This window comes from Thalassophryne amazonica, chromosome 6, assembly GCF_902500255.1.
Source record: "Thalassophryne amazonica chromosome 6, fThaAma1.1, whole genome shotgun sequence".
In the NCBI taxonomy this organism is placed as follows: domain Eukaryota; kingdom Metazoa; phylum Chordata; class Actinopteri; order Batrachoidiformes; family Batrachoididae; genus Thalassophryne; species Thalassophryne amazonica.
In genome coordinates this window covers 34,735,831-34,762,644 of record NC_047108.1, presented here as the reverse complement: position 1 = coordinate 34,762,644, position 26,814 = coordinate 34,735,831, and the positions used below count along the sequence as shown (strand labels likewise).

Sequence of the window (26,814 nt, the reverse complement as noted above, 5' to 3'; positions counted from 1 at the left end):
TCTTGGTGGAAAACAGCAACAACGTGTCTTCGGAAGCCCCAAGTCTCTCAAAGCAAGACAATTAGTGGCAACTTTGGACTGTTTGTTCACCCCACAAGGACACAGTAAACTTCCCCTCCCTATGGAGATTAGAGGATAAGTTCTGTCATGATTAAAATAAAATTGACAATGATATCATGGATTTGGTGCTCAAGTTTATGACTAAAGCTCAACTTTATGACTTGGGACAAAGCTGCTGAAAAGAAGCGGAGACAGGAACTGCAAAGTCACTTTTTAAAAAACATTTTCTGGGTGTCAACAAGCATCTTAATAATGATATAATGTATAATAATGTAGTAATAGTAATAATAATAATAATAATAATGTATAAATATATTTGAGTATCACTCATCTCCAAATCTGCCCTTATATATATATATATATATATATATATATATATATATATATATATATATTCAGAAAATATACAAATATTCACATTTAATAATATTCACAATTCACGCCTTTTTCCTTTTTTTGTGGAAGTCAGACGACGTCTCGGATCAACAAAGCCTTCACGTTGGAAATGATCTGGTTGATTCAGCCTGTCCATCGGCACTGGGAGTGCGGCGCGCTCTCAGCAGTTGTGGGCCGTCCTTAAAGCGGCAGTAACACTCCTTAATCTGTGTAATCCCCACAAAATCGTCCCTGAAAGCCATATTCATTTTCCGAACGGTGTCCACCTGGAGGTCTCTCACAGTTTCTGGAAAAAAATTGATGCAGCAAAGCTCCAAATCGTTCAGACATTTATTCGCAATAAAAAAATGACGAGAGGGGTGGACCACTGCTAACACAAAGCCTGTTCACAGGCGAATGACGCAACCGACAGGCGTGAAAAAACTCATGCATGCGCACGAAGGTTCAAGCTTGGGTGATGCAATCACATGTGATTCAAATCCATATGGTTTTTGCAAAAAATAAAAAGGTCCGATACTTTTTGGACAGACCTTGTATTTATATATTATTAGGTATTAATTCAATAGATTCGATGGACAGACCTCGTATATTTGAATATCATGGATTCCAATCCACGCATCTCCAAATCTGCTCAAAAATTTCAAAACCAGTTCCTCCTTGCTCCCAAGCTCAACTGGTGCAATGTTTGGGCCCCCAACATCCGGATCAGGGAGGACCTTCTGTCCATAGGTGAACTGGCCACTTGCCGCCCTACTGATCACAATCCTCAACAGGTCCGCCCTGAAGCCATACTCCTTTTGGCTGAACTTCTTCCTTGCAATCCAGGAGTTTTGCCGTTTGCTGAATACAGCTGACCATCTTGGATCCCCTGGGATAAAAAACAAAAAGGCAAGCTACATGAGACAGATGTCATGATGGCCTTACCACTACTTTCATATCATTTCCCATGATTTCCCATAAGATGAAGGTCACCAGTTGCAAGCAAATGCATGATACCTTACGCCAGGGGTGTGCTGGGAACATTTTTCAGCCCGGGAGTTTCATATCCAACTGGCCCACAAACCGCCAGCGCACAGAGATAATAAGAGTTCTGCTGTGGCATTTAAATTTAGCATTTATGTGCTGACTGACTGTGAAAATTGGGTGGCTTATAATAGAAAGTAAAAGTTAAGGCGGGCTTACACTGTGCGAGTTTTGGCCCTTTTTCAGCCGATTTTTCACTCGTGTGAGAATTTTTTGGATCGCGCCGAGTTTCAGTTTAATCGTGCATCCTGCATCGTGCAGTACATAGAGTAACGAGCTGCGTTTAACATCGCACAACCACCTCCCGATGGGGAATCATATGGTTGGATAAAAATCAAACCTGTTTGATATTTTGGTCGGCCATCGTGGCTCGTGAGGGTTCTGCACTGTTGAAGCAGTGCAGAACCGCTTGTAGCGCTGCTTCAACAGCGCGGAAAAAAAAGAAAAAGAAAAAAAAAGCTTCTGTTACGGTTTGCTTTTGGAAACACGAACCCAACGTGTGGTTTTTGAACGTACAATGTGAGCAGTCAGATCGCATCAGGGCATCGGGCCGTACAGTGTGAAAACATGAATTGAGCACTCTGAACTTTTAAACTCTGCGGTTTTGTCGCACAGTTTGAGCTGGAGCCAAGTACGATTGAAAATATTGTCAGTGAAGTCTGTAAATAGCTGGAAGAGGTGGTACTGTACTACAAATGTTGCATCAACAGGCATGTAGCCTGTTAGCCTGTGAACTAGGAAGCTACTGACCAGGTCAGCCTCGCCGGCCTCCTGCAGAGCATCACAGCAGAGCTCTGAAAGCGGAGGTCGTCTTGAAGTCCTGAGCGATTTCTCTCACCAGCAGCTCGGTGCTCGAGGACCACAATGTAAATAAGCATCCGTATTGGAAGCGTTCTTGTGTTATCCTCGGCAGTATTCTTATGTATTCTTATATAAATTTATTGCCGAATAAAATAAAATTCTGGGAGCAGTGGATTTCTGGTAGTGGCGGATCTCTCTCAGCGCGACAGTCCCGTGAGGCTTCTTCACACTGACTTTGAAGCTTCTGCAATTGTTCGCCAAATGCACGTAGCGTATCACAGCAACCACTGCGTCGTAATCCAGAATGGCCGCGGGACACAAAATGATGTGACCGATACATCACATGAAAACCCTCTATACTTGCTAGTAGCGCAAGTCCCATCTGAACGCACAGGGCTTGATTGGACTGAACTAACTGTAATGAATGCATAGGGGTGTTAAACATGTAATGGTATGTCCCTACCTTAGGCTTTGGAAAAGATAACAGCGTTGCAAAAGAAGCAGTCTTAAGTTATTTTCGTGATTGTAAAACATTCATAACACTTAATGTCTTCTCTTTAAGATAAAGCAGCCCAAGTTTCTTGCTGTGTAGCCTAACAGTTAGTGGTGGTCATATATGTATGCATATATTAACACCCCCTCACAATGGCCCCAGGTTGGACCAGCCCACCGGGAAAACTCCCAACTCTCCCGATTACCCAGCACACGGTAGCTTTACACCCTAACAAAGCCTCTGTCAAAATACTTGGGAAAGACCCGAGTAACAAATGTGACAACTCTAAAGTGGAAACTATGCATTTTCTGTGTGAAAATCGGGAAAAAGGTCCCAACCTATTCCAAACAGAGCATATAAGAGAGCAGCTGTACTGCTCTTTTAAGACATCTGAGCCACAGAAACTCTGCTCTCTCACAAATTGTTTGGCCAAAATTACAGAATGGCTCACTGAGAACAGTCTGCAGTTAAATTCCAATAAGACTGAGACTCTGATTGTAGCACCAGATAGTGCTGTACCTGGAATTAAGCAGCATCTCTGTAGCCTAAGCTGCACGGTCAAAAGCAGCCTGCGTAACCTGGGTGTCATTTTGGATGGAGGGATGTCTCTGGAGCAGCACACAAATTATCTGGTTAAGAACTGTTTTTTCCAAATTCGGAACATCTCTAAGCTCCATAAGATGGTGACTTTAAAAGAGCTTGAGATGATTGTTCATGTGTTCGTCTCATCACGTTTGGATTATTGTAACAGTCTTTTCACCTGTCTGAATAAGAAGGAGTTGGCCTGCCTGCAGGTTGTGCAAAATTCTGCTGCACACCTGCTTACCCGCACCCGCAGGAGGGACCATATTACTCCTATCCTTAATACTTTGCATTGGTTGCCTGTCTCCTACAGGATTCATTACAAAATCCTGGTATTGACTTTTAGAGCTCTGCATGGACAGGCACCGGAGTACATCAGGGACCTGATCCAGCCTTATGCTTCCTCCAGGAGCCTCAGGTCGTCCAATCAGAACCTGTTGATGGTTCCTCGGACCCGTTTTAAAACTTGCGGGGACAGATCTTTTAAAGTGGTGGCGCCTAGCCTCTGGAATGAGCTTCCCTGTGCCCTTCGTTCTCTGGCCTGTATAGATACTTTTACAAGGCAACTAAAGACGCATTTCTTTAAGTTAGCTTTTTAGCCTAATATTGTATTTTATTGTTTTCGTATGTTATTTTTAGATTATTTTTGTATGCCATGTGCAGCGCTTTGTGACCCTGGTCTGTGAAAGGCGCTTTATAAATTTAGCTTACTTACTTACTTATAACAAAAGGAAAGTTGGTGATATGAATATGCAGTCCCTTGAATTTATATAAGGTACCTAAAAAGCAATACTTGGCACATATGGTGAAGCAGTAGCCCATATGCATAGAAGAATTTGACAAAAATGCAGCTTGTACTCCACAGTACAAAACTGGTGTGTTATGCCTTGATATGGTTTACTGGGTATGCAAAACAAACAAACAAACTGTACAATTGTTGTTACCAAGAAGAAACATACAGAATGAAAAATAGGTTACAGTCTGTTTCTACTGACTTTGGGTCACGTATAGGTGCAAGGCACTACATTCTTTCCCAATATGCTGAGTGCTGAGCAGACAAAGCAGTATGTACGAATGTTAAAAGTCTTTGCTATGAATTGACTTGTGGTCGAAACCCTGGCATCCAAGCTGCGAACAATCTATCACTAAGCCAACACTCTGATACAGTATAAGGAGTAAAGTATAATTGCCTACAATGGCAAAACACAGTGCAAAAGTTATTCACACAGCACAAAGTGAGAAAAGTTGCTGAAGGCACAGTGGTAATTTATATGTTGCATACCTGTCTTTGTGCGTGATTGTTCCCGGAACACGTTGTTGTGGCCCAATACGGCCAACTGCAATCGGGCCTTCATGCTGAGGTAGGGAAAATGCTGCCACTTTGGTGCATACTTGAGCAGCATACTGTGGAAGACTTCCAATTCTCCTATAGGACAGAGAAAGTGGCATGTACAAGTTTGACTGTGTTATTTGCAGCCAAAGCATTTGAAATTTTACACATGAAGCGTCATCAATAGAACTGCTTTCCTTTACTTGATCAGGTGAAGAACGTCATTTTTTTATGAACATGTAATGCTGCTAATAGGATTACATCTAAAGTACAATAGTGACCCACAGGCAAAGCTTGCGGAATACAAACTCTACAGCTGAATCTTTTATATGATAATTACCTGTGTGTTTGAATCTAGTCATCTGTGCCAGGTCCTTGAGTAGGTTTTTGTCCTCCACAACCTCAGTCAGGGCCTGATGTGGTGGTGTTCCTTCAGCCATTTGATGTCTGAAATGGCCTTTTTCAGACAACGGCTCATGGCCACACTGCCGGAAAAGGGTGTTCTTCGGAAAATCATGGATATTCCCGATGTCAGTGATCTCCACTTCTCCTGCAGAAGCTTCATGAAAAAAATGCATATACATAAAAGAACAAACTAAAGCAGACTTTGACACATTCACCAAGAAGAAAGTTCACTTTCATCCATACAGATTTATAGCAAATATTATATATATATATATATATATATATATATATATATATATATATATATATATATATATATATATATATATATATATATATATATATATATATCTTTTTACTTATCAGTGCATGGTGGGGGTGAATATATGTGGATATGTGGAATATACAATACTAATACATTAATATGCTTTCACTCTGTGAATATATCACTTTTTCATGCATTATCTCTTTATTAATTTCTGTGTATATTCAGGAAATTTGTCCCTGAGAATTTGTTATAGAACTTCTATTAGAAATAATGAATTTCCATAATATCATTCTCCCTACCTGATGATCTCCACCACAAGTGCTAGAGGCCTACCATAGGTGTTGGGAGATAGCCTTAATCCATGGCTGCAGGGCTTTGTTTCTTCTCTTCTGGGCATGGGCAGACAACTTTTTCTTGACAGATTTGTCGACATGGAAAATGTCGAACTGATGATCAATGTTACGGTATGCAGGTGTTTTCTTTAGAACTGCTCGAATACTTCTGTGCCTGTCCATAGCAATACAATCTACACTGATTCCTTGCTCCATGAGAAAGTCCAAACCCCTCACAAAGGCATCCGTTTCCATGGCCTGGGAACTGTTGGATTCTGTTACCTGTATGAGGTGGAAGTCAAGAATGTATTTCGAAGTTTCCTCCATGAAGGTGTAGGACCCATACTTCGCATTGTGGCCAGGTGAATCACACCTACTGTTATGTGCCGACGCGGGTTGAGGAGCGGACCTGTGTCTGACTGAACCCAGCGCTAAATAACCAGAAAGCGGTTCCAATAAACAAAACAATTTTATTATCCCCCTCTTGTGCAAAACTCGGTGTACAACATAAAGTGCGTTTGTCTGGCAGAGTGAAGGACGGCGCGCTCTCCAGCGCCCAAAGGGATCAAAGCCCGGCGCTTCTGGACTCACATTCACCGCCAAACACCCCCCAGGTGGACACAACAAACTGACTCTGTGAAGGACAGAAGAGGTGAGGTAAGTCAACAGCTACAACTAATATCCTTCAAAGGCACACACTATCAGCAACACATTCAGTCTGAATTTAAGCTTTATGTAAATGAGCAGCTTCTCACAACAGGTGGAGGATCATCTGTCAGCACGCCACGGCTGTGAGAAGCGAGCTGCACAACTCTCATCAATATTCACATATACTGCGTAACAAAATACCAAATTACTGTTAACACTTATTCAGACAATCAATCACCTCTGATGTGTGCTGACAGCATGTGTCCCTCACCCGTCCTCCTTCACAGGCACGATGTGTCAAACCCAGGCGCGGTCCTCAGCATCTCACAAACGAACGTCACAAGGTCAAGTTCCCGGCAATTCTGCTTGAATCACTCATGGCTTAAATGCAGAACGCCATCTCATTATCTGCTTCAGCTGAAAGTCTTTAAGTTTGCACGTGAGCATCATCCACAGGTGCTGCAAATCATGCTGATGAGGGTGAAGGACTCTTCTGCCAGCACCTTCTCCACAGACAAAAACCAGTTTGCATACCACCTGGAGAGCAAAGAAAATAAAACAACACAAAAACATCCAGCCAAACCCCCCAACACACAACAGTACCCCCCCATCACCGGGAAGCCTCCCGGCGACCGAACAAACCAGGCCCGAGAACAGCACCTCCCTCCGGGGTCCATAACAGCAAGCAGACGGCGTAACGCTCCCAAGGTCCACAGCAGACGGCAGGACAGGGCACCGCGGCTGGAAGGCCGGCTGGCATCAACAAAACCCCCAAAAAGTCCCATATACAACCCAACATACAAGAAAAACACAAAACCCACCCAAAACCTCCCCAGGGGACCGTCCCATCCAACCCCGGGAAGAAAAGAAAAACTCCCAAAGCAAAAACCTAACACAGCCCCAACAACACAATACAAACATAAATTCACAAAGAAAAATAACAAACAACCCCCCCAGAATGGCTTGCAGAGCCCAACACCCCCCAGAAGACCTATACCGCCAGTTCCAGGAGAAACAGCCAAAGCCGGAATCCCACAGAGGTCCCCAGGTACACATGGAGCAACAGCGCCCCCCAGAGGACCGTACCATCAACCCCAGGAGGCACCCTCCCCACAACCCAGGAACCCCAGACCCGGCCACACTCGGCTAGTCGGCCCCACAAGCCAATTCCCCCCCCAGAGGACCGTCCCATCAACCCTGGAGGTGGAACCTGGAAGGAAACATAAAAAACACAAAAATCCAACCCCCGGCGGACTTCATTAAACTACCCCGGGGGCAAATAAAACAACCGACAAACCCTGTTACCTCCCCCAGCACCCCGAAAGACCCCAGATCACTCCCAGAGCCCTTTGTCGGCTCAATTTTGGCAAACGGCACAAAATTACTAAGCCGGGGAATGAAACAGGAAAAAACTAACCCGGCCCCAACCCCAAAGCGCAGCGGAAAACCGGAAATACGTCCGGTGCCCCTACCCGACCATACCACCAGCCTATCGGGAGGGGCGGAACTACCGAAATGGCAAACGGCAACAGATCGGCCCACCCCTCTGACTGAGGTATGTTCCCGCTGCACCACACCCCGGCAACACCAATGACGAACAGTCAAAGGCCCACTGAAGCTGGAGTGGAACCGGGTCCTAACCAAACCCCCAAAAAAACGCCCCTGACAACCCCCCCCTAGGTGCAGAGGTCTTCTGAGAAACACTCAGCGCGACCAACCTGCACCACCCCACAACCCACAAGACGAACGGTCTTAGGGCGAGTGAGGTTGGGGTTAGGGAAGCAGGGAAATAAAAAACAACAAAACAAAACGACCCCATCCCAAACAGAAAATACCTAAATTCAAATAATAAAAACCAACGATTGACTGAGTCCAGCCGAGCTCCGAACCGCCAGTCGTTCACTCCACCAGAACCGCCTCTAAATCCCCAAACAATTTATAACCCCTACAAAAAAACAAAAACAGCCCAAATTATTTTTTTAATTTTTTTTGTGTCCATTATGTTGCCTCTCCCAGAACACCTGGAGATACGTCATCACTGTTTGTCTTGACGCTTATGTGACGGGGCAATATGGCGGCTTCAGCTCGTCCGAGCTTCATGGGCTCATCTAAATCTTTTGGTTCGTCACGGACTGCTAGCTCGTCTTTTAATGAATCGTTTAAACCATCCACAAACAGCTGGGGCATTCCAACCGGACTGAGCAGAAAAAATTCGGAAATCCACAGAATAATCTGCCGCACTCCGCCTCCCCTGCCTGAGATTCAGCAACCATTGGGCAACGGTATGAGCAAAAACCAGAGAACATTGCATCAAAAACGGAGCACAGGCTTCAACGTTTCCCGCATAAGGCTCCGGATGACAAATAATCAGTTCGGAAGCCGAATCTCTGGGTGACGGAGTTATCTGCACCGGTATCGATGGTGCCTCAGCTGGAGCAGCAGGAAGCGGAACGGCTTGCGCTGCAAGCTCCGTAACGCGGGCATCTGTTTGTTTAATTTGGTTTGCGAGATGCTGTAATTGCTCCCATATTTTCTCCAAGTGTTCTCGAACTCTTTCGGCAAATGGAACCGCTTCTGCCGCTGGGTCCATTTTAGAATGGCCGGGAACTACTGTTATGTGCCGACGCGGGTTGAGGAGCGGACCTGCGTCTGACTGAACCCAGCGCTAAATAACCAGAAAGCGGTTCCAAAAAACAAAACAATTTTATTATCCCCCTCTTGTGCAAAACTAGGCGTACAACATAAAGTGCGTTTGTCTGGCGGAGTGAAGGACGGCGCGCTCTCCAGCGCCCAAAGGGATCAAAGCCCGGCCCTTCTGGACTCACATTCACCGCCAAACACCCCCCAGGTGGACACGACAAACTGACTCTGTGAAGGATAGAAGAGGTGAGGTAAGTCAACAGCTACAACTAATATCCTTCAAAGGCACACACTATCAGCAACACATTCAGGTCTGAATTTAAGCTTTATGTAAATGAGCAGCTTCTCACAACAGGTGGAGGATCATCTGTCCGCACGCCACGGCCGTGAGAAGCGAGCTGCACAACTCTCATCAATATTCACATATACTGCGTAACAAAATACCAAATTACTGTTAACACTTATTCAGACAATCAATCACCTCTGATGTGTGCTGACAGCATGTGTCCCTCACCCGTCCTCCTTCACAGGCACGATGTGTCAAACCCAGGCGCGGTCCTCAGCGTCTCACAAACGAACGTCACAAGGTTGAGTTCCTGGCAATTCTGCTTGAATCACTCATGGCTTAAATGCAGAACGCCATCTCATTATCTGCTTCAGCTGAAAGTCTTTAAGTTTGCACGTGAGCATTATCCACAGGTGCTGCAAATCATGCTGATGAGGGTGAAGGACTCTTCTGCCAGCACCTTCTCCACAGACAAAAACCAGTTTGCATACCACCTGGAGAGCAAAGAAAAGAAAACAACACAAAAACATCCAGCCAAACCCCCCAACACACAACACCTACCATCTCCTAACCGAGTGACTTCCACCATTTCATCTGGCTCTGCATCATCCCTGTTTCTGAAGAGATCAAGAACATAGCCCTGCTTGTTGAGGTAGTACTCACTGATGGCTGGAAGAAGACAGGTCCGCTGCACATTTTGGTAATGGGAGGTGCTAAACCATTGCAAGTTCATGGTGGCAGCGATGTCAGCCATCTTCTGGTATGTTCCTCCTGCAAACAAGATGGCAGCAGGTGCAATTACATTACACTCGAATGCATTGCTGTTTCTGATGTGTGGCTGGGAATACCATGTTCCAGGATGACACCCACAATCGTACTGCACTGTAAGTTCAGATCCGCTAGGGAATATTTTGTTGATCATAACGGGCTTCCCACACCCCTCATGTTGACAGAACTTAAACAGTTCCACAAGATGCTTTCATTGTACCAAGTAATATCTGCCCTGTTCCCAGTCATCCCCACTGCCTGGCGCACATTGATCAATGCGATTTCCCCCTGCGTCACTCACACAACTGCTGGATTCTAAATCAAGATCTGATATGTGAGGGAGATATGATGAGTCCTTTTCCCCCTGAACAGTGGTCACTGAAGAAACAGTGTGAAATGTTATATTCCCTGCTTCAGCATTTTCTACAGTCTTTATCTGTGTAAATGACATGGGCTTGACTGGAGAGCTGAAAAGAAGTACACGTGCTTGGTCCAGGAGGGATCGTGCCTGTGCTTGGGCTAGGGGGGTGGCTTTCAGGCACATGTCCAACCTGCTCTTCTGGTACAGGATGAAGTAAATCACGAAGGAGCTGAAAGATGAACAGTTGTCGAGAATTAATATCCAAAATATGAAATAATAGCAGTGGGTTATTCTCTGCGTATACGTACAAATACTACAACAAGATACCATTGTTCTCTTATCCCTAAAAAATGTTATCAAAGCAGTTTTTCTATTCTAATCCAAGCATTTGCTTTCAGATATATCTGTATTTTTTTTCTATTACTTGTAGAATAAGCAAGTAGAAATGCAGAGATCAAAACTGTGCAAGTAATGTAATAGAACGTCAGTCTTACAACATTGGTGTATCACAAATTTCAAGTCAAAGGTCTATGACACTCCACAAGTCATGTAATTGAGACATACTATATGAAAAGATAGATACAAAAATATTTTTTCATACTTTCACTTCAGTCAAATCAAACACGAGCCATGTCTGCCTGGAGTTTATACTTGATGTGGACATGCCCTGTCTCTGGAAATCAGCCTGCAAGCAGGACGTATGTCCATTTTGTCCTTTATGGTGACTGGTTTATAACACAATTATGACAGAATTTGAGGGGAGAGACAGCGAATTTATTATTATTATTTATTATTATTTATTTTAATTTTAATTGTTCACGCGTTTAATTGTTCACGCAATTGTGCGCGCGTGAACAGGAAAGGAGGGAGAGGCTGAAAGTACTGCTGAAAGCGGCCGTCATCCAGACGTAGCTACTGCAGCAAATGATGAAACTCATCGAATTGGGGACGTCTCTTGAGGATGTTGTGAACCCAGGGACAGCGCAGCTGGCGACGCTTGTCAGCTTTCCACAACAAATAGAGAACAGCAACTCGCTCAGTTTGGTCAAGGTCCGCCACATTTATGTGGCCAATATTCTACAAAAGTATTTGCAAATGCATATTTTGATATTTTGATCTGCATGTGTGTAAACACATCCACAAATGCGTAAAAAATCTGTGTGAGTATCCGAGTGTCTGTGAGAATCGGGCCACTCGATTGGATGTATTCTTACACATGACTTGTGCTACAGTTCTGCTGCGTTAGATCTGTAAATGCCTGCAGCGATTTGTGTGTTTGTGTGTGTGTGTGGAGACTTGTCTGTGTGCCTTCATCAGAGGGTGCAAGCACCAATGACATCACTCATCGCTGTCGCAAAAGTCACGTGTAAGAACACATCCACTCAAGTGGCCCGATTTTCAGACAGTATACACACGCACAGATCAAAATACGCACACACAGACTGCTATACGCATTTGTGGATGTGTTTACACACACAAATCAAAATACACGCACACACACACACACAAATCAAAATACGCACACACAGATCAAAATACGCATTTGCAAATACTTTTGCTACAATTGACGGCGAAATGGAAGCTCGTCCAATTTGATGACGCAGGCGAATTTTCGCAGTGAAAGTTTCCGCCATAGCACAGCGACACACCGGGCAAAGGTGGCGTGTCCATCGCCGGTCGAATGACGCAAATTTGTGGCGTCGCGTTTCATCCGGTGTGAATGCGGCATAAAAATAAATGTTGTGTCCAGCAAACCATAAAATGTACTCTTTGTGACCAATCTATTTAAGCATAAAAATTCAAAAAGAAAAAATAATATAGCACCTTCAACTGCACCACAGACTAAAACAGTTAAATGTGGTCTATTAAACATTAGGTCTCTCTCTTCTAAGTCCCTGTTGGTAAATGATATAATAATTGATCAACATATTGATTTATTCTGCCTTACAGAAACCTGGTTACAGCAGGATGAATATGTTAGTTTAAATGAGTCAACACCCCCGAGTCACACTAACTGTCAGAATGCTCGTAGCACGGGCCGGGGCGGAGGATTAGCAGCAATCTTCCATTCCAGCTTATTAATTAATCAAAAACCCAGACAGAGCTTTAATTCATTTGAAAGCTTGACTCTTAGTCTTGTCCATCCAAATTGGAAGTCCCAAAAAACAGTTTTATTTGTTATTATCTATCGTCCACCTGGTCGTTACTGTGAGTTTCTCTGTGAATTTTCAGACCTTTTGTCTGACTTAGTGCTTAGCTCAGATAAGATAATTATAGTGGGCGATTTTAACATCCACACAGATGCTGAGAATGACAGCCTCAACACTGCATTTAATCTATTATTAGACTCTATTGGCTTTGCTCAAAAAGTAAATGAGTCCACCCACCACTTTAATCATATCTTAGATCTTGTTCTGACTTATGGTATGGAAATAGAAGACTTAACAGTATTCCCTGAAAACTCCCTTCTGTCTGATCATTTCTTAATAACATTTACATTTACTCTGATGGACTACCCAGCAGTGGGGAATAAGTTTCATTACACTAGAAGTCTTTCAGAAAGCGCTGTAACTAGGTTTAAGGATATGATTCCTTCTTTATGTTCTCTAATGCCATATACCAACACAGTGCAGAGTAGCTACCTAAACTCTGTAAGTGAGATAGAGTATCTCGTCAATAGTTTTACATCCTCATTGAAGACAACTTTGGATGCTGTAGCTCCTCTGAAAAAGAGAGCTTTAAATCAGAAGTGCCTGACTCCGTGGTATAACTCACAAACTCGTAGCTTAAAGCAGATAACCCGTAAGTTGGAGAGGAAATGGCGTCTCACTAATTTAGAAGATCTTCACTTAGCCTGGAAAAAGAGTCTGTTGCTCTATAAAAAAAAGCCCTCCGTAAAGCTAGGACATCTTTCTACTCATCACTAATTGAAGAAAATAAGAACAACCCCAGGTTTCTTTTCAGCACTGTAGCCAGGCTGACAAAGAGTCAGAGCTCTATTGAGCTGAGTATTCCATTAACTTTAACTAGTAATGACTTCATGACTTTCTTTGCTAACAAAATTTTAACTATTAGAGAAAAAATTACTCATAACCATCCCAAAGACGTATCGTTATCTTTGGCTGCTTTCAGTGATGCCAGTATTTGGTTAGACTCTTTCTCTCCGATTGTTCTGTCTGAGTTATTTTCATTAGTTACTTCATCCAAACCATCAACATGTTTATTAGACCCCATTCCTACCAGGCTGCTCAAGGAAGCCCTACCATTATTTAATGCTTCAATCTTAAATATGATCAATCTATCTTGTTAGTTGGCTATGTACCACAGGCTTTTAAGGTGGCAGTAATTAAACCATTACTTAAAAAGCCATCACTTGACCCAGCTATCTTAGCTAATTATAGGCCAATCTCCAACCTTCCTTTTCTCTCAAAAATTCTTGAAAGGGTAGTTGTAAAACAGCTAACTGATCATCTGCAGAGGAATGGTCTATTTGAAGAGTTTCAGTCAGGTTTTAGAATTCATCATAGTACAGAAACAGCATTAGTGAAGGTTACAAATGATCTTCTTATGGCCTCGGACAGTGGACTCATCTCTGTGCTTGTTCTGTTAGACCTCAGTGCTGCTTTGATACTGTTGACCATAAAATTTATTACAGAGATTAGAGCATGCCATAGGTATTAAAGGCACTGCGCTGCGGTGGTTTGAATCATATTTGTCTAATAGATTACAATTTGTTCATGTAAATGGGGAATCTTCTTCACAGACTAAAGTTAATTATGGAGTTCCACAAGGTTCTGTGCTAGGACCAATTTTATTCACTTTATACATGCTTCCCTTAGGCAGTATTATTAGACGGTATTGCTTAAATTTTCATTGTTACGCAGATGATACCCAGCTTTATCTATCCATGAAGCCAGAGGACACACACCAATTAGCTAAACTGCAGGATTGTCTTACAGACATAAAGACATGGATGACCTCTAATTTCCTGCTTTTAAACTCAGATAAAACTGAGGTTATTTTACTTGGTCCCTTTTACTTGGATCCTTACTCTGGATGGCATTACCCTGACCTCTAGTAATACTGTGAGAAATCTTGGAGTCATTTTTGATCAGGATATGTCATTCAAAGCGCATATTAAACAAATATGTAGGACTGCTTTTTTGCATTTACGCAATATCTCTAAAATCAGAAAGGTCTTGTCTCAGAGTGATGCTGAAAAACTAATTCATGCATTTATTTCCTCTAGGCTGGACTATTGTAATTCATTATTATCAGGTTGTCCTAAAAGTTCCCTAAAAAGCCTTCAGTTAATTCAAAATGCTGCAGCTAGAGTACTGACGGGGACTAGAAGGAGAGAGCATATCTCACCCATATTGGCCTCTCTTCATTGGCTTCCTGTTAATTCTAGAATAGAATTTAAAATTCTTCTTCTTACTTATAAGGTTTTGAATAATCAGGTCCCATCTTATCTTAGGGACCTCGTAGTACCATATCACCCCAATAGAGCGCTTCGCTCTCAGACTGCAGGCTTACTTGTAGTTCCTAGGGTTTGTAAGAGTAGAATGGGAGGCAGAGCCTTCAGCTTTCAGGCTCCTCTCCTGTGGAACCAGCTCCCAATTCAGATCAGGGAGACAGACACCCTCTCTACTTTTAAGATTAGGCTTAAAACTTTCCTTTTTGCTAAAGCTTATAGTTAGGGCTGGATCAGGTGACCCTGAACCATCCCTTAGTTATGCTGCTATAGACGTAGACTGCTGGGGGGTTCCCATGATGCATTGTTTCTTTCTCTTTTTGCTCTGTATGCACCACTCTGCATTTAATCATTAGTGATCGATCTCTGCTCCCCTCCACAGCATGTCTTTTCCCTGGTTCTCTCCCTCAGCCCCAACCAGTCCCAGCAGAAGACTGCCCCTCCCTGAGCCTGGTTCTGCTGGAGGTTTCGTCCTGTTAAAAGGGAGCTTTTCCTTCCCACTGCAGCCAAGTGCTTGCTCACAGGGGGTCGTTTTGACCGTTGGGGTTTACATAATTATTGTATGGCCTTGCCTTACAATATAAAGCGCCTTGGGGCAACTGTTTGTTGTGATTTGGCGCTATATAAAAAAATTGATTGATTGATTGAATAATAAATAATAGCAAGATACAACAAACCTGTTTTCGAGCCCTTTTCCCGCGTTGACTATCAGATGAGACCTGTGACTTTTCCCCTCCGAAGATTGTAGGGATGGCATCTTCAGAGAGAATTTTGGGGTGACATTTGTAGCCAAAGTATTTCGCCTTGGGGTTATTGAAACAGCAAGTTGGTGAGCACCGTGGGGTTTTCTGATTTCTTCTAGCACTGATTCAAATGTCCGTGGCGGACGTACGTGAGACTTAACAGCAACCAGCCATGCATGCAGGCATTCCTCGTTCTTCGGAAACCTGTGAAAACTTATTCCTTTCCCCTTGCACTTGATCGTGCAGAGAACACAGACCGACATCGTGACACAACGACAGCTCCGCTCTCAAAAAGGCTGTATAATGAAAATGGCGTGTAATCAAAGAAGGCTTTTCCACTATCCCGGGGGGTGCGCAAAGCTACAAGAGTCTAAAAATAAATCTCTGATAGTTGTCAGATTGCATATGGGGATAAGTCAACAATAAACAAAAATTTTACGTTCTTGTAGGTTCACAAGGCAGCGGTAGTTGGTGTTGTTGATGACTTCTAAGGTAAATACGTCGAACAAGCGCAAGTGTAACGGTCCAATGACCTCTGACGTGTAACTTCCGTGTTTGTCACAGACTAAAACGGGCCTCGAATTCAAGCTTTATTCGGCCACAAACTCCCTGCGTCATGCCCTGTGTTTTTCAGCTCAGCAACGGAGACTTCATTTAATGTACAGAAGTAATGCTTATTTTACATGGGCCATATATAAAACTGAAATTCCAAAAGTGGACATTGGTGCGTATGTACGGTCTCTCGTCGGTGACGTCAGCACCAAGGGAGAAGTATAATTGCGGGAGTAAAAAGTGTGGAATATCAGCTCTTTGGTATGTTTCTTATTGGGCAGTATTGCATTTCTCACTGTGTGATGTTTTCCTTTAAGCTTGCAGTTCAGAAATCTGTCTGGGCGGGGCTCCCAGTCCCGCACATCAATCTGTCCGGGCGCGGCGCCCAGTCCCACATGTCCTCGGTCTGAGCACAAACATGTAACTCCATGGTAGAAAAAAACTCCATAAGGCAGGCATTGTTGTTAATCCTTAATCGTCCAACGTTGTGATGGGAACTGATTTGATAATTGCCCTGGGTGCAGAGGTTTGCCAGCACATACACCCCCACTTTTTGCCTTCATGGCAAAGTGTAACTAATAATGTAAAATAGTGTTGAAGAATCAATGTTTTCTTGTTTTCAGCTCCATGTGTCAGTTCAGTGGCATCATTGTGTTTTTCAGACACTTTCAAGGTTGGCTTTTAGATAAGAAATAACCCAGTCATTGTTTTCCCTCTGGAAGCAAAGTTCTTTCACACAGTCAAAATATGAGATCACTTACATTTTACAGAATGCAGAAGCAGCAATTAATTTTGAACAATACAGTCATTCAACTGTTCATTATTGATCAGCATAGTTCAAACATAAATGTACAAACCATTTGATTATAAACAGAGGCAACAACAATATTATTTGCAGTACACATCTTGACCTCATGACCTTTGAACATATCATGAAACATCATGTCAGGCATTAGTCATGACTTCATTAAAAATGGTCAATCTCTGACATGTTTTAAACCAACATGTTACACCCTACTTAAGCATATGTTATTTATGAAAACCTTAAACCAAAACACTTTACTGATTTGAGAGTCAACAAATCTGTCAGCAATTTCATATGTTCAATACAATTCATCATAAGCACATATTTCAATCATTAATCAAACCGTATAATATTGTATCATTTCAAAACCATCATAAATTAATTGAACAGCTATCAAAGCATAGGCATACACATTTTCATTCATTTGACATCATGATAGAACCCTTAAACATATTATGGCACAAGTATACACTCTATTCAGCTTCATTCATTCAATACAATATCTAGTTCATTTAAACCTGCATGGTGTACATACTTCTAAACATTTGTTACTTTTTGAAAATAATGATCACAAAACCTTTTATTCACTTTGGTAACTTTTAGCACTGTTAGCATGCAAAGCTAATTATGAGTAAAATAGCATACTATATTTTAATTTATTCTTTACACCACACGCACACCTACAGACAATTTAAAGATTCCAATCCACCTAACCCACACTTTTTTGGATGTGGGAGGAAACCAGAGCACCCGGAGGAAACCCACGCAAACACGAGGAGAACATGCAAACTCCACACCGAAAGGCCACAGGTGGGAATTGAACCCATGACCTTCTCGCTGTGAGGCAACAGTGCTAACCACTAAGCACCATGCTGCCCCCAACCCTAAAAATACATTTTAAATTATTCTTCACAGATGTGTTTCATTTGCTCCTCACAGTCCCATCTCAATTTACCATGAATTGTTTTTGCATATTAAACAATACACTTTTTTCCATTTTTATTACAATATTTATTTTGTTTAGTTTTTAATTTTTATTCATATTTACATGTATGAATGTTCCTTTTAAGATAAGATCAACTTTATTCATCCCAAACAGTATAATGAAGTATAATTAGCAGTAAAGATTTAAGTATTGAAGGTTAAAGATTTAAATATTGAAGATTATGAGAAGACTGAAGATTAAAGTATAGATATACCTATAGATGTATAGATATCTTTAATCTTAAATCATCTGGACTGTACTATTCCCGACCAATTTCTCTGTACTATATTTGGTGACAATAAAGGAATTCTAATTTTGATTCAAAGAGAATTTCTTTATCCCTGCTTACTTCAATTTAGAGTCACAGAGCACTGCAGCCTATATCAGTATTCATTGGGCAAGTGGCTGAGTACACCAAAAATAATTTGTTCTTTTTTTAAATTTGATTTGAAGATTACAGTGAAGTTTGTCATACATTACATAAAAGAAGACACAGTTCAAGCTACAATTTTTTAACATCTGTTTGCATCAGTAGCTGTGATTCATTGATGTCAGTAGCTGGAAACATGCCAAGCTACCATGCCAATGAAGACCACATGGATTTGGCACCTTTCTCTACAGTCTCCTTTCAATGTCAAGATCTTACAACAAAAATGAAGAGTTATGACTCCATTAAAAATGGGAGCGCTTCAGGCAAAATTCAGTTTTTCAAGGGTATTGGAACTTTCTTATTCAGGTGGAAAAGAATGTTAAACAACCTATTAAATTGGATCAAAACGTTCTACTACCGTAAGAAGCTTTCACTTAACAGTGTGGTTTCCAGCAGTACCCACGACTACCAGTTGTCCCAAATTAAAGGAGCAGGAGCTTTTGGCAGTGTGTTTAAGGCCATTAAATTGAGCAGCAAAATGCCAGTAGCTGTAAAGTTTCAGAAACATTATGATGCAGAAGAAGAGTTTGCAATAATGAAACGAATCAGTGAACTGGATCCAGATGAATACAGTTTAATTCGTTTTTATGAATACTTTGTGCATGATGACAAAGGTTGCCTTGTCTATGAGTTGCTGGATAAGTCACTCTGGGATGCCAGAGAGAAGATCTTACCTCTTCAATTGGATAAAATGACATTCATTTTGAAACAGCTGCTACAGGCCTTGCAAGGCCTAGAACAACTTGGTGTAATTCACGCAGATATCAAAGTACACAATATTATGCTGGTTGACCATGAAAAGGAACCATTCAGAGTCAAGTTAATTGACTTTGGTTGTGCCTTTATGGCATTCCCTGCATGCGTTGGTATATCATGCCATGTTTCTGGTTTGCAGGCTCCAGAGTCGATTTTGGGTCTGGATATTACTTCAGCCATTGATATGTGGAGTGTAGGATTGCTCATAGCAGACATGTTCCTGGGGTTTTGCTTGTACCCCGCCACATCTGAATATGATTTATTGAGACTCATTGTCAACACTCAAGGTCTGCCACCAGCAGACCTTCTGAAAAAAGGGAAAAAGACAAAGCGGTTCTTCACCAAAGATGGGGATGTGTGGAGGCTCAAAACTCCAAAAGAATACAGGATGAAGTCAAGAAAGAAGATTCAAAGCAAAGCATCATGTTACTTCAAAAATTTGCATGAAATGAAATATTACTTCAAAGCAAGGGATGAGCAGGAGCTTCAAGATCGGGAACAATTCATAGACCTGCTGGAGAAAATGCTTGAAGTGGATTATAGAAAGAGGATTACGCCAATGGAGGCTTTGCAGCATAACTTTATCACTAAGAAGCACTTTGTGAATGCCTGCTCCCACCTTGAAAAGTCTTCCCTGAAAAAAAGTGATCAGCATACATATTCTAATAGGAGAGAAACTCTTACTGACTGCAAAGGTTTGAGTAATGGTGGCTGCGATCAGGGTCACAAATTTATGTACATCAATAATCACAGGCCTGTTATGGACACTGAATCTTCAGAGAGTCAGCCTTGCTTTACGTATCTTATGACTACTGACAATGGCAAAATAGAAGATTTTCAAAAGGACTTGGAAATGACTTCAGTCAGGAATCCATCCAGTAACAGCCATAAGCCTGTTCATAATGACAGCATTGAAAACCCACTTGACCCTGAAGTCACCTCCCAGAGGGATCCCTCCAATAAAAGCATTGTTGATAATGGCACAGTTGAAGTTGATGCTCCAGATGGGCTTTCAGGAAGTGATTCCATCAGCAAGACCCTTGATGAGCACAAGGATAAAGGAAGATACAAACTTTGGGAAATGATCAAAAATCTCTTCTCCAGTGTGTCTGGAATGTTAATCAAACTCTTAAAGAAGATCCCAAGATTCTTATACAGTAAATTTAGTTCCTGACAACATGTCCCAGTTCACTTAATATGTGTTGTTGTTGTTGTTTTTGGTCATTTCTGACCATCAATGAAAACACTGATGGTCAAGAAATGACCATGCTCATGGGACAAGCACACCAGAGACTTTCCCACAGCCAGGGAGGTATTTCATCAGTATTGCTTAAACTCCGTTACACAGGGAAGGTGTCCATTTTGTGTCCCTTGTGTGACCAGAAAATCGGTCCACAGGATGCTGAAGGAATCATAGTGCATGCCAAGGTCATGAAAGACACGCTCAGTGGAAGCACACAGGACACCATGGTCACCGTGAAGTATGGAGCATGTTCCAACCAATGCAGAAGGGACACTGAGGCTGGAGGATGCTCTGACGATGCCATGGCCAGGAAACGGATGGAGAATGAAAGCACAATGATTGGGACTGTGTGCTGTGATTTTTTTATGAATAAAGTTCATTTTACAAAGTGCTGTTTTCAAGTGCAAAATGTGTTCCTCACTATCCACATAATCCATACATGCAGTGAAACCAAAACAAATAAGTACAGAAATTAAGTTATTAACAAACAATTGAATTGCAGAGGAAAAAAAAATTTGACCATACTTACTGACATGTATTTAATACTTCATACAAAAACCTTTGTTGGTAATGAAGCTTCAAGATGCCTCCTGTATGGAGAAACTAGTCACATGCATTGCTCAGGTATGATTTTGGCCCATTCTTCCACACAAACAGTCTTCATATCTTGAAGGTTCCATGGAACGCTGATCTTTAGTTCTTTCCATCGATTTTCTATTGGATTCAAGTCAGGTGATTGGCTGGACCATTCTAGGAGCTTTTTCATTTTCTGAAACCAATTGAGAGTTTCTTTGACTGTGTGTCTGGGATCATTGTCATGTCCTCCCTCGTTCCATTTTCATCATCCTGGTAGATTTTTTTTTTTTTTTTTTTTACCAAGAATGTTTCGGTACATTTTTAAAATTCATCCTTCCTTCAATTATATGAAGTTTTCCGTACGCTGAAAACCATCCCCACACTGTGATGTCCCCACATCCAAACTTCACTGTTCAGTGCCGTTTATGGTGTGTGTTATGGAATCCAAAGAGGTCAATTTTGGTCTCATCTGACCAGACTATATTCTCCCAGTATTTCACAGGCTTGAAAATGTTGTGCAGCAAACTTTAAACAAGCTTCAACATGCCTTTTTCAGCAATGGTGTCTTGTGTGGCGAGCATGGATATAGCGCACAGTCACCATAGTGATCGAGTGCATTACTTATTGTTTTCTTTGAAACAATTTTACCGGCTAATTCCACAACTTTCTTAAGTGATCCTTGGCACTTGAACAAGTCTTCTGATAATTCTTTTCACTCCTCTGTCAGTAATCTTATGAGGAGCTCCTGGTTGTGGCGTGTTTATGATGAAATGATGTTCTTTACATCTTCCGGATTTTGGTCCCAACAGTGCTCACTGGAACATTCATAACTTCTGTAACCAATACCATCAATATGTTTTACAACAATAAGGTTGCGAAGATCTTGAGGGCACTTTGCTTTTACCCATCATGAGATGTTTATTGTGAGACACCTTGGCAATGAGACAAGCAACCCTGAGCAAGTAAAGCTTGCTTTTATTAAATAGCTTTAATAGTATTAAAACCTACACACAAAAGGAAATCTGATGTCTAAAGCCTGATTTATGCTCAGTGGTGGGCACAGCTAACCAAAAAGTTATCTTTTTTAACACTAAACCAATAAACTGCCTAAAAACTTATCAGAAGCTACAGATAACCAACCAATAACTTTAAATTTTCCCTCCCATATGCTCTCAGCTACTAAGAAGCTGATTTTGAGTTTAAACACCGTCTAAGCTTCTAATTGAACCAATGGCAATAACAAACCCAAACAACCAGTGATCCAACACTTGTCTTTGTGCACTCTGCCCCCGCTGTAGGAAAGCATCATTTACCCTGACAGGGTATAGTGGTCCCGTCGTGAGGCAGAGGTCTTGAAATGGAAAGCAGGTTTGAATTATGGTTTTGCTTTAAAAGTAAAATTATTCCGGATAGAATAACTACATTAATGTAAACTCATAAAATGTACAAAGTGATATATAACACATATTTGTTCATTTTAAAATAATGCACTTATTCTGAAGATTTTAACATTATACAGATGCCCAGAGGGGATTATGGGTAACTAAGCCTTTGCTCATACTGATTGGCTGATTAATTCATTCTATGTAAAAACCACCACGTCACGTGTCATTTTTTTCATTTGTATAAAAAAAAGACATTTTCAAGATCCCTAGCGCAAGCGTGATGACATCACAACTCTATCTGGTTACGGAGACAAGGTTTCTTTCAATAACAAGAACTGTCAAAAAACTTTCAAAACAATCTTAAGGACGCCTTGACAATCATGATGACGCTAAATATAATCTTATCAGATATTCCTGCCGTGTGTGGTTTTGTAAGAGCGCCCTGATCTGCTCAGAAGGACATGAGGAGCTAAATGTGACATGCAGCCAATCCGAAAGTGAGGTGTCTGACCCGGGAATGTTCGTGTGTGAAATGTTTGTGTGTGATGTTTTTACCGTGTGGCTGACACCACACACTGTACAACTAAACCTGTCAGATCTATGATTTGTTTTTATCTCCACATGTGGGGTCTCTCAGGTTTTGGAAACCTACAAATAATTTTAAAGTCCTGCAGTCGACAACACTGTGATATAACTGGTCGCCAGTAGATGGCCGTGTTCTATGCATTTTGATGCCTGTTATATCACGCCCTGAATCACAATGCAACAGACTTTTCGGCTTTTGGAAAAGCAACCTGGGCTGCTTCTCACATTTTTACATAAAACAAACACAATAATGTCTATGAACCCAGAGAATATATTAATGAGAGTTTAGGCACATATACAAAGAGTTTAATGCTGTTGTCTCTGTGGAGCCTAATCAGAGCATCTCAAATGCATTTCTCCTGTCGTGAACTTTTACCCATAATGCACTGCACACACACCATGTCCACACTAAAACCTTCAAAATTAGTGCATCACTTTAAAACTAAAACATATATCTGATATTATCAATTTATAAAACTTCAGACGTGACGTTAATTTAAATAACTTGTCCAAAATTAGTTTGGTTCATATTTTAACCATAAGTTAAAACTGTGCCTCTGGATGACTTGGGTGCTATTGCCAGCGCATCAGTATAGAGTCAAAAGAATTTTTTTTTTTTTCTTTTCTATGACCGATTCTTCGTTGCTTGCAGAGGATAGAGTGTTTTTTTTTTTCTGGAACCAGCTCTTCTCTGTTTGTAGAGGATAGAGCTGTGCATATACTACAGAAAACTATGTCTGCAAAAATGTTAGCGGTCTAAAAATTACCAGAGCAAAACTTATTGGAAGATAATTGGTCCGATGATGTTTTAAAAGTTATATGAAAAGCTAATCCGATAATGAAAACACTCTCTTTGAATTAGCGGTTAGCGGAATTGTGCCCACCACTGTTTATGCTTCTAGAACTCCGTAACTCCGTGGCTACGCAATAATGTTGATGTGGGCATAACCCTTTCATAGTTCTCTGTCACGTTGTTGGGGGTTGTATTGTAATTTACTTCTGGAATAGCAGAAGCACAATGTGAAGAACAAGGCAGACACTTTATTTCTGCCTACACTGCCGCTGTTCCTGGCTCTTTTTTTCCCCCTTTCTCTGGACTAATTTATCTCTCAACGACTTCCATTTCTTTATACAGTGCATCTGGAAAGTATTCACAGCACTTCATTTTTTTATGTTACAGCCTTATTCCAAGATGGAGAAAATTCTTTTTTTTTTCCCTCAAAATTTGACTCAAAAGCCTGATGACATGAAAAAAGTTTTTTTTTTTTTTTTTTTTTGCAAATTCATGAAAAATAAAACTAAGAAATCACATTTATGTAAGTATTCACACCCTTTACTCAATACTTTGTTGATGCATCTTTATGCAATTACAGCCTCAAGTCTTCTTGAAAATGATGCCACAACCTTGGCGCACCTATCTTTGGGTAGGTTTGCCCAATCGCATTTGCGGGAATTACAACCCCTGGCAAAAATTATGGAATCACCGGCCTCAGAGAATGTTCATTCAGTTGTTTAATTTTGTAGAAAAAAAAGCAGATCACAGACATGAAACAAAACTAAAGTCATTTCAAATGGCAACTTTCTGGCTTTAAGAAACACTATAAGAAATCAGGAGGAAAAAAATTGTGGCAGTCAGTAACAGTTACTTTTTTAGACCAAGCAAAGGGAAAAAAATATGGAATCACTCAATTCTGAGGAAAAAATTATGGAATCATGAAAAACAAAAGAACGCTCCAACACATCACTAGTATTTTGTTGCACCACCTCTGGCTTTTATAACAGCTTGCAGTCTCTGAGGCATGGACGTAATGAGTGACAAACAGTACTCTTCATCAATCTGGCTCCAACTTTCTCTGATTGCTGTTGCCAGATCAGCTTTGCAGGTTGGAGCCTTGCCATGGACCATTTTCTTCAACTTCCACCAAAGATTTTCAATTGGATTAAGATCCGGACTATTTGCAGGCCATGACATTGACCCTATGTGTCTTTTTGCAAAGAATGTTTTCACAGTTTTTGCTCTATGGCAAGATGCATTATCATCTTTGAAAAATTATTTCATCATCCCCAAACATCCTTTCAATTGATGGGATAAGAAAAGTGTCCAAAATATCAATGTATACTTGTGCATTTATTGATGATGTAATGACAGCCATCTCCCCAGTGCCTTTACCTGACATGCAGCCCCATATGACTGTGGAAATTTACATGTTCTCTTCAGGCAGTCATCTTTATAAATCTCATTGGTATGTAAATCCCATTTCCTTTAGGCGGTTTCTTACAGTTCGGTCACAGACGTTGACTCCAGTTTCCTCCCATTCGTTCCTCATTTGTTTTGTTGTGCATTTTGATTTTTGAGACATATTGCTTTAAGTTTCTGTCTTGACGCTTTGATGTCTTCCTTGGTCTACCAATATGTTTGCCTTTAACAACCTTCCCATGTTGTTTGTATTTGGTCCAGAGTTTAGACACAGCTGACTGTGAGCAACCAATATCTTTTGCAACATTGCGTGATGATTTACCCTCTTTTAAGAGTTTGATAATCCTCTCCTTTGTTTCAATTGACATCTCTCGTGTTGGAGCCATGATTCATGTCAGTCCATTTGGTGCAACAGCTCTCCAAGGTGTGATCACTCCTTTTAAGATGCAGACTAACAAGCAGATCTGATTTGATGCAGGTGTTAGTTTTGGGGATGAAAATTTACAGGGTGATTCCATAATTTATTCCTCAGAATTGAGTGAGTCCATATTTTTTTCCCTCTGCTTGGTCTAAAAAAGTAACCGTTACTGACTGCCACAATTTGTTTTCCTAATTTCTTATAGTGTTTCTTAAAGCCAGAAAGTTGCCATTTGAAATGACTTTAGTTTTGTGTCATGTCTGTGATCTGCTTTTTTTCTACAAAATTAAACAACTGAATGAACATCCTCCGAGGCCGGTGATTCCATAATGTTTGCCAGGGGTTGTATATGTAGACCTCCAAGACAGGATTGTCGCGACACTCAAATCTGGGAAAAGGTACAGAAACATTTCTGCTGCTTTGCAGGTCCCAATAAGCACAGTGGCCTCCATCATCCATAAATGGAAGATGTTTGGATACAGCAGGACTCTTCCAAGAGCTGGCCGCCTGTCTAATCTGAGCGATCAGATGAGAATGGTCTTATAACCATGAGAATGACCAAGAACCCGACAATCACTGTGTCAGAGCTCCAGCATTCCTCTTTGGGGAGAAGAGAACCTTCCAGAAGGACCATCTCTGCAGCAATCCACCAATCAGGCCTGTATGGTAGAGTGGCCAGACGGAAGCCACGCCTTAGTAAAAGGCACCTGGCAGCCCACCTGGAGTTTGACAAAAGGCACATGAAGGATTCTCAGACCATGAGACAAAAATTTCTCTGGTCTGAGGAGACAAAGATTGAACTCTCTGGCTGGAATGCCAGGCTTCATGTTTGGAGGAAAGCAGGCACCATCCCTACAGTGAAACATGGCGGTCGCAGCATCATGCTGTGAGGATGTTTTTCAGTGACAGGAACTGGGAGACTAGTCAGGATTGAGGGAAAGCAATGTACAGATACATCCTGGATGAAAATCTTCTCCAGAGCGCTCTTGATCTCAGACTGGAGCAATGGTTCAACTTTCACCAGGATGATGACTCTAAGTACACAGTCAACATATCAAAGGAGTGGTCTCAGGACAACTCTGTAAATGTCCTTGCGTGGCTCAGTCAGAGCCCAGACCTGAATCAAATTGAACATCTCTGGAGGGATCTGAGAAGGGCTGTGCAATGATGCTCTCCAGAGGTGTTTACTACAAAAAGGGGTGTCTAAAATCAAGATAAAATCATAAATCTGAGGGAAATTATCTTTCTGTATGGACAGATAATTTCACATGA

The 26,814-nt window shown here is 41.5% G+C and overlaps 1 protein-coding gene across 1 annotated transcript; it reads right to left on the bottom strand.

The window, feature by feature from the left end:
• Positions 1 to 1,010: 1,010 nt before the first annotated feature.
• On the bottom strand, positions 1,011 to 10,018 carry LOC117511442. The gene is made up of 4 exons (XM_034171467.1): positions 9,826 to 10,018; positions 5,026 to 5,244; positions 4,638 to 4,781; positions 1,011 to 1,324 (listed from the first exon to the last, which is right to left on the bottom strand). Exons 1-4 carry the CDS (start codon positions 10,016 to 10,018, stop codon positions 1,011 to 1,013), a joined length of 870 nt encoding a protein of 289 aa, XP_034027358.1.
• Positions 10,019 to 26,814: the final 16,796 nt, after the last annotated feature.

Excerpts from the sequence above, each read along its gene's own strand:
- LOC117511442 (XM_034171467.1), bottom strand. The coding sequence starts at position 10,018 with ATGGCTGACATCGCTGCCACCATGAACTTGCAATGGTTTAGCACCTCC. Across the intron at positions 5,245-9,825 it reads AGTCACTCGGTTAGGAGATG|CTTCTGCAGGAGAAGTGGAG; the intron begins GTAGGTGTTGTG and ends TTTTTCATGAAG. Across the intron at positions 4,782-5,025 it reads GACTAGATTCAAACACACAG|GAGAATTGGAAGTCTTCCAC; the intron begins GTAATTATCATA and ends TCTGTCCTATAG.